General features: G+C 43.3%; 1 protein-coding gene across 1 annotated transcript in view; it reads right to left on the bottom strand.

The window, feature by feature from the left end:
- Positions 1 to 8970, bottom strand: part of AQR (aquarius intron-binding spliceosomal factor) — a 119724-nt gene extending 110754 nt beyond the window's left edge. The window contains exons 1-2 of the mRNA XM_032175964.2: positions 8721 to 8970; positions 3455 to 3511 (exon numbers count right to left, since the gene is read on the bottom strand). Of these exons, the coding sequence (XP_032031855.1) occupies positions 3455 to 3511; positions 8721 to 8795 (132 nt within the window). The 5' untranslated portion in view covers positions 8796 to 8970. The remainder of the gene's footprint in view (positions 1 to 3454; positions 3512 to 8720) is intronic.

The following is an 8970-nucleotide window of genomic DNA, read 5'->3' as shown; positions in this document are numbered from 1 at the left end:
CGGAGAGGCTGAGGCAGGAGGGGGGGAACTGGGGGGGGGGGGGTGGCAGGGGGCCGGGATTGCCCCCCCACACCAGCCCCGGGGGGAAAGAGAGACACCCCCTCAAAAAAAAAAAAAAAAAAGGCGTGAAGACGTAACAGACACAAATTCTAATTGTTACATCTCGTTATCCAAATGAATATGATAGAGCTTCAGAATTTCCATTCATTTGAGTGAGGATGGGCAGAATGGTGTACTACTTAAGAATTCAGACTCTGGCCAGGCACAGTGGCTCATGCCTGTAATCCGAGCACTTTGGGAGGCCGAAGAGGGTGAATCATGAGGTCAAGAGATCAAGACCATCCTGGCCAACATGGTGAAACCCTGTCTCTACTAAAAATACAAATATTAGCTGGGCGTGGTGGTGCATGCCTGCAGTCCCAACTACTTCGGAGGCTGAGGCAGGAGAATCGCTTGAACCTGGGAGGCGGAGGTTGCAGTGAGTCAAGGTCACACCACTGCACTCCATCCAGCCTGGCAACAGAGCGAGACTCCATCTCAAAAAAAATAATAATAATAATAATTCTGACTCTGGAATTGTACATCTCAAAAAAAAAAAAGAAAAAAAGAACTCAGACTCTGGAATTGGATGCCTTCACTACTGATGGCAGGAACTCTTAGGCAAGTGCCTGACCTCTCCAAGGCTCAGTTTCCTTACCCACAAAACAGATCTAATAACACAGACTACCACACAGGATTACTGCAAATAAAATAAGACAGGGCATATAAACAATTAGTACAAATACTGGCACACAGTGAGCCTTCAGTAACAGTTATCAATAGCAGCAGTAGTAGTGCTAGCATTAATAATAGTAAAAAAAAAAAAAAAATCTACTGTAAAATTATGACGTGCTTTAACATGGTATAATATAATATTATTTATGGTAACTATAATGTCTTTTTTTTTTTGACATGGGGTCTCACTCTGTCACCCAGGGTGGAGTGTAGCAGTGCAATCACAGCTCATTGCAACCTCTGCCTTCCAGGCTCAACTATCCTCCAGCCTCAGCCTCCCAAATAGCTGGGACCACAGGCATACACCACCATACCCAGCTAATTTTTTGTATTTTTGGTAGAGATGGGGGTTTCACCATGTTGCCCAAGTTGGTCTTGAACTCCTGAAGTCAAGTGATCTACCGCCTCAGCCTCCCAAAGTGCTGGGATTACAGGCGTGAGCCATGGTGCCTAGCCTATAATATCTTTTAACTGCTCCAAGTATATTTGGGTAATAAGTATTTGTGAGTGGTAAAGGGAGAGAGGCGATGAGGAAAACAAATCTTTTTTTTTTTTTTTTTTGAGACGGAGTTTTGCTCTGTCGCCCAGGGTGGAGTGCAGTGGCGCAGTCTCGGCTCACTGCAAGCCCCGCCTCCCGGGTTCACGCCATTCTCCTGCCTCAGCCTCTCCGAGTAGCTGGGACTACAGGCGCCCGCCACCACGCCCGGCTAATTTTTTTTTTTGTATTTTTAGTAGAGACGGGGTTTCACCGTGGTCTCGATCTCCTGACCTCGTGATCCGCCCACCTCGGCCTCCCAAAGTGCTGGGATTACAAGCGTGAGCCACCGCGCCCAGCCTGAGGAAAACAAATCTTGTTCAATCTAGATGAAATGCTCTGTTATTGTTTTCATCAAATTTCAAATTAAATAATAAAATAAAGATTACTGGTTGGCCGGGTGCGGTGGCTCAAGCCTGTAATCTCACCACTTTGGGAGGCAAAGGTGGGCAGATCACCTGAAGTTAGGAGTTCGAGACCAGCCTGGCCAAAATGGCAAAAACCTGTCACTACTAAACATACAAAAATTAGCAGGGCGTGGTGGCGTGCGTCTGTAATCCCAGCTACTCAGGAGGCTGAGGCAGAAGAATTGCTTGAACCCAGGAGGTGGAGGCTGCAGTGAGCCAGGATCATGCCATTGCACTCCAGACTGGGTGACAACAGCGAGACTCCATCTCCAAAAAAAAAAAAAAAAAAAAAGATTACTGGCAAAAACAAATATATATTCGTAAGAATTTAAGTTCAAATAAAGTAAGAAATTTTGGGTAAAAAGTTCAGTTTTACCAAGAGTGCCTAAAGCATCACCATTAAATTTATAATGGCAGAGCTTAAGGGTCTTCATTACTTGTTGAATGGTATGCAATATTTCAACATCTATTTCATTTAAAGACCTCACTCTCTTTAAGGGACAGGGTCTCATTCTGTTGTCCAGGCTGGAGTGCAGTGGCCTGATTACAGTTCACTGCAGCCTCAAACTCCTGGACTCAGTCAGTCATCCTCCCACTTCAGCTTCCAGAGCAACTGAGACTACATGTGTGAGCCACTGCACCAAGCCAATTTTTTAAATTTTTTTGTAGAGACGAGATCTCACTACTGCCCAGTCTAGTCTCAAACTCCTGGCTTCAGGTGATCTTCCCTCCTTGGTCTCCCAAAGCACTAGGATTATAGGCATGAGCCACCACACCTGGCCTTAGACCTCTCTTTAAGAACCTATTCCAATAAGAATTAACCCTATATTTGGGAATTTGTCATATTATTTGTTCTAAATTGCTTCAGTTGGACTTAGTCAATTGAATAAGTTCAATTCCCTCATTGAATATTACTGGACTTTAGTTATTACACTATACAACTGCTGCTCCTTCCATCTTTATTATAGACCTTTACCTCATTCACCACTCTAAAAACAAGATAACACAACAGATTTAATCCTAAGTGAACTATCAAAAACTTGTACAAAAATTTCTGTATATTTACAAAGATATTTATTACATGATCATTTATAATAATGATAAATTAAAAACAACCTAAGAATCTATAAACAGAAAAACAGTTAAGTAAATTATACACATATACTTTTTTTAATTTTTTTTTTGAGACGGAGTCTCACTCTGTCGCCCAGGCTGGAGTGCAGTGGTGCAATCTTGGCTCACTGCACGCTCCGCCTCCCGCGTTCACACCATTCTCCTGCCTCAGCCTACCGAGTAGCTGGGACTACAGGCGCCCACCACCATGCCTGGCTAATTTTTTTGTATTTTTAGTAGAGACGGGGTTTCACCATGTTGGCCAGGATGGTCTCGATCTCCTGACCTCGTGATCCACCGGCCTTGACCTCCCAAAGTGCTGGGATCACAAGCGTGAGCCACCGCGCCCGGCCACATACACATTTTTTTTAAGGCTTAAAGAAAATACAACAAAATGGTAAGAGAGGTTATCTCTGGGTAGTGATCATTTTCTTATGTGTAGTTTATATGTCTTCCAAATTTCCTAACATAAATAATTGCTAAGTTTGATAAGCAAAAAATTGTATTTTTTGTAGAGTCTTAGGTTGTTTTTAATTTTAAAAAAATTATGGAAAGCTTTTGTTGAAATAACCCTTTAAAAGGAGTGTAACTTCTCAAGAATTATGTTGAAACCAAAAATACTTACCTTTATATCAAAAGGTGATTTCTTCTTGATGTGGGGAGCCCAGTATTTACAAGCTAACTGCAAAAGTAAACAGTATAAACAGTTAAGTTCCAGATTCTTGCCATTGTAGAGCTGGAAGACAGATCATTTAGTGATAAGTTGTTTCTTAACAAGGCCCTACTCAGCACTGGGGGACAGAGTAAATCTGAAGGGACTACACAGGCACGCAGGCCAGTTGGCATCCTTGACCCCAAACCACTAAATGCCAGTAGTGCTTTGCACTACAGCATGCCATTGTGATTTAAACAAACAAAAAAATCCTCTCCAACCACCCCTAGAGAAACAATACAGCTCAGTTAATAATCACAGAGCCAAACATCTTCAGCATAGCAATAAGGAAACCCTGGTCTAGAAAAAATAAGTGATCTGCCCAAGATTATAGTTAGTTAATAGTTGAGCAAGTATTACAAATGATACTCAAAATCTTCATGAATACTTTCTAAAATAATGAGCCTTTAAATGATTAGTTCATACCCATAACAAAACCTAAAAAAAAAAAAAAATTGTAGTCTATCAGCTGCTTATTACAGAGAATATAAGAGCTGGCATATTTCAGCAGATTAGGCTTGACCTGTAAATTGTGAAATTTAAACAAATATATAACTCTCTCTACATATTTAAAGAAACAGCATAGTCTTATTCATAGGGTTTTGTTTCAAAACCCAGTTATAATCTCTTTAAAAATAGAAAACTGGCAAGCACAAAGACTCAACATATTTATAAAAAGGTGACTACTCTGCAGTGTCTGGCATATCAGAGGCACTAATAAAGTCTGATGGATGAATGGATGGACAAATGAAGCAAAATCTGAAATGTTACTTCTGTGAGGCTGTCCTCAACACTACCTGATGGTGACAATTGCTTTCTCCTTCTCTTCATTTTGCACATAACTCTTTATAATCTTACCTTTCTATATTATAAATATTTGATTGCTTATCCATCTTTCCTTCTCACTTAATTGGAATACTTGAGAGATGGGACGTGTTTTCTTTGCTTTTATAGCTCAGCGATGAACACATACAACACACCTAAAGAGCCTCCCAAGCAGTTAGGACACTGGCCCTGAGGAATAGCCTCTAAAAATATTACAGTAACTTCCTACTTAAATGACACCTTCCGGCCAGGCATGGTGGCTCATGCCTGTAATCTCAGCACTTTGGGAGGCCGAGACAGGCGGATCACCTGAGGTCAGGAGTTCAAGACCAGCCTGGCCAACACGGTGAAACCCCATCTCTACTAAAAACACAAAAATTAGCCAGGCGTGGTGGTATGCACCTATAATCCCAGCTACTTGGGAGGCTGAGGCAGGAGAATCGCTTGAACCTGGGAGGTGGAGACTGCAGTGAGCCGACACCAAGCCACTGCACCCCAGCCTGGGCAACAGAGCAAGACTCCATCTCAAAAATAAATAAATAAATAAATAAATAAATAAATAAATAAACAACACCTTCCCAAATTGCCAATCACTCTTCAACTCAATACAAAATCTTCACCTCACCCCCAGTTATTCTGTGGTGTCCTCATTTCCTCATTCTGCTCCCTACGGGCATCATAAATTCAGTCATCTTCTTCTTACCTCATACCATTAAGAGAATTGAATCTAACCTGTTATGATGGACTCAGGAAATTACAAATAAAAATGTATATCCTATCTTCCGATCGAAACTGCTTACTGTACATCTGTACTTGATTAAAGATTAGCAAACATCTATCATGTCTCTTCTCTGAGTTTCTCCTTTCCCTTGGGGTCTAACGTGTAATGTCTCAAATATCACGATCTCGCAGTATATACACAGTGCCCTCCCTCAAACTCTCTAGTCTCATGTAAAATAAAAAGTTTCCATTCTCCACTTAGTACAGCTATGACAGTATAAACTGCTTAAAGTAAACCTTACTGAAAGACAAAACAGGAAATAAAAATATAATGGTATAAAAAAGTGAGGTCACAAAGCTCAGATCTCTAATCGCCTTAAAACTAAATTTTAAACTCTTGATCTCATTCATTCAATAAATAATTTAAAAAGTACCTTTTCTGGCTAGGTATGCCAGATGCTCAGAAATTAAATTAAAAAGAAAAAAGAAGAAAACACCTAAGCCCAAGATGTCCGCTCTACCTAGAAAACCAATTCCCCCACTTTCCTCCCTACATTTCAAAGTCCAACAAAGTAATAATTTCATGCTCTTTTTCAAAGCACTTCCCTCATACCCCAATCTGGCATTTCTCACATTAAACTACAGTGAGTTCTTTAAGTCCCTTAAAGTCTCCTTCCACGGGCTGTGCGTTAGATTGTGAGAACATGTCTGTTTTATTCCCCATGTACTCCCAGCACCTGGTATCGTACTAGGCACACACTGTGTGATGAGTATTTGTCAAATGAATACATAAGTGAATTAATGAACAAATATGCCAGATCATTAAGATGTAGTGCGAGAAAGGAAGGCTCTCAGCAATCTTGGGCCATGGGAACAATCATTAATGTCTAATATTTGCCAGATACTGTTTAGGCTCTTCTAGAGTGCAAAGAAAGGTAATCTTTGCCTTCAAGGCCACCCTGGCCCTTTTTTTTTTTTTTTTTTTTTTTTTGAGATGGAGTTTCGCTCTTGTTGCCCAGGCTGAAGTACAATGGCGTAATCTCAGCTCACTGCAACCTCTGCTTCCTGGGTTCAAGTGATTCTCCTGCCTCAGCCTCCTGAGTAGCTGGGATTACAGGCATGCACCACCACGTCCGGCTAATTTTGTATTTTTAGTAGAGACAGGGTTTCTCCATGTTGGCCAGGCTGGTCTCGAACTCCCGACCTCAGGTGATCCGTCCACCTTGGCCTCCCAAAGTGCTGGGATTACAGGCGTAATCCGACTGCGAGCCACAAGCCACTGCACCCGGCCCACCCTGGCCTTCTTTACATTCATACCTTAAGGTGTGTGTACTTGCTATTTCCTTGCTCTTCTCAAAACTGGCTCCTTCTTTGCATTCAGGTGTTAGCTCAAATGTCACCTCAGAGAGGACTTTCCTGACTGTCTTTCGTACACCTCAAACCAGTCTGTCACAGCCCTGTTTCATTTTCCTCATAGCATTTATCAGTGTATGAAACTATACTGTTCATCTGTCTGGTTCTTCCCTCTAAAATGTGAGTTCCATGACAGAAGTAAACTAATAAATGACTTCTACTGCAAAAATGCAGGTATATGGGGAAACAGACCTCTAATCTCGTTTAAGTTGTCAGGAAAAGCCTGTCTAAAGTAGTGTAGAAGGATGAGAATGAATAAAGGAAGGTGGGGAGAAAAAAAAAGAGGATTCCTAGCAGAGAAAATAATGTTGAAAGGCCAGGAGATGAAAGATAGCATGGCACATTCAAATAAATGAAGTTCTGTACGGCTAAGGCACAGAGTTAGAAAGGAAGAGGAAAAAGAGGAAACTGAAGATATAAGCACAGGTCAAATCACACAACACTATGAAGGATTTCAGCCATTAACCTAAGGGTAATTAGAATTCTTTAAAGTTTTTTTTGTCTTGTTTTGTTTTGTTTTTAGACAGAGTTTTGCTCTTGTTGCCCAGGCTGGAGTGCAATGGTGCGATCTTGGCTCATTGCAACCTCCGCCTCCTGGGTTCAAGCAATTCTCCTGCCTCAGCCTCCCGAGTAGCTGTGATTACAGGCGTGTGCCACCAAGCCTGCCTACTTTTGTATTTTTAGTAGACACAGGGTTTCTCCATGTTGGTCAGGCTGGTCTCTAACTCCCGACCTCAGGTGACCGACCTGCCACGGCCTCCCAAAGTGCTGGGATTACAGGCATGAGCTATCGCGCCCGGCTGAAGATTTTAAGGACAGCCAGCCTTAGTGTAGTCCCTGTAGTCCCAGCTACAAGGGAGGCTGAGGTGGAAGGATCACTTGAGCCCCGCCAACATAGCGAGACCCTATCTTGAAAGAAGAAAAGGAAGAAAGGAAGGAAGAGATTTTTTTTTTTTTTTTTTGAGACGGAGTCTCACACTGTTGCCCGGGCTGGAGTGCAGTGGCACAATCTCTGTTCACTGCAAGCTCCGCCTCCCGGGTTCACGCCATTCTCCTGCCTCAGCCTCCCGAGTAGCTGGGACTACAGGCGCCCGCCAACACGCCCGGCTGATTTTTTGTATTTTTAGTAGAGACGGGGTTTCACCGTGTTAGCCAGGATGGTCTCGATTTCCTGACCTCGTGATCCGCCCGCCTCAGCCTCCCAAAGTGCTGGGATTACAGGCGTGAGCCACTGCGCCCGGCCGGAAGGAAGAGATTTTAAGAAGGCAAGTGATACGATGAGATTTGCACTTGTACGAAATCACTCGGAAAGCAACATGAAGAATGGGCTAGAGGAGAGCAAGAGGAAGGACAATATAACAGATTACGATACCTTGGTCCAGGCAGAAAACAATGGCAACCAGGCTTAAGGTGACAGAGATATACAACACCAGATAGATTCAAAACATATTTAGAATGTAGAAATGTAGGGACTAAGGGAAAGGGAGGATTCAAAATCACTCCCTAGGCTTCTGCCCTGGCAAATCTGTTGAGACAAGGAATAAAGAATAAAGAAGCAGGTGGGCATGATAACTTCTACATTGAACTACTTACACTCTTACGCAATTCGCAAATAAATAAGAATGAGGAATGATGCTGACAATCACAGGACTGTGGTTCCCTATCCAAAGCCAACTGTGGCTCACAATGCAAGATAGTAAACAGATTCTAAATGAACGCTCTCAAACTACAGAATTACTCTCTTTTTAGACGGGTCTATTTGGAGGTGTCTTGTCAGTTTCTCATCACTGCTCAAAAACTCAGGAAACTCTAAGGACCAGGAAAAAGCCTACTCCTACTTGAAGAGGCAGTCCAGCATCACTCTGCTGCGAAGCCTACTTGCCAGTCTCAGATAGATTGGGGTGTTCCCTCCTTTCTGAATCCATTGTTCCTGAGACAAACTCCAACACAGCAAAACTCATACAGTACTTTTCTTTTCATGTGTCTGTCTTCCTTGGGCCATGAACTCATCAGGGCAGGGCAGCTTCTTTCACCACGGTATGCCCAGCACCTAGCATAGTGGCCGGCACGGAGCTGATACTCAGTAAAAAGACGTGTGTGAATCAATTAACAAACGAATGCCTCCTCCGTGCTCCTACATCTTGAAAAAAAAACCCACCACCAGGCCTCGGGGCCACGACGTCCATACCCACTCACACACACCAGACTCGCCCGAGCTCACCTGAGTCACGAACTCCGCATTGATCTGGGACACCGTAGGGGCCACGATCTTCTTGGGCTGCGCAGGGGCTGCCATGGCAGCACTCTGCCCTCCACTCCAGTGGAAACGAAAGGACCGCTCTGGGCAGCGGCACCCCTGGTCCACTTCCCCTAAGTTACTGCCGGGGCGCTTAACTCCGCGCCGCACAAACGCTCCGGGCCGGATATCCTCAGTCTTCAGAGTCCCGTAAGGAACCCGTACAACAGCCCAA

The sequence above is a fragment of the Hylobates moloch genome, unplaced genomic scaffold, assembly GCF_009828535.3.
Source record: "Hylobates moloch isolate HMO894 unplaced genomic scaffold, HMol_V3 SCAFFOLD_14, whole genome shotgun sequence".
Classification (NCBI taxonomy): Eukaryota; Metazoa; Chordata; class Mammalia; order Primates; family Hylobatidae; genus Hylobates; species Hylobates moloch.
The sequence above is the reverse complement of the archived record's forward strand: the minus strand, read 5'-3'. Positions and strand labels throughout refer to the sequence as shown.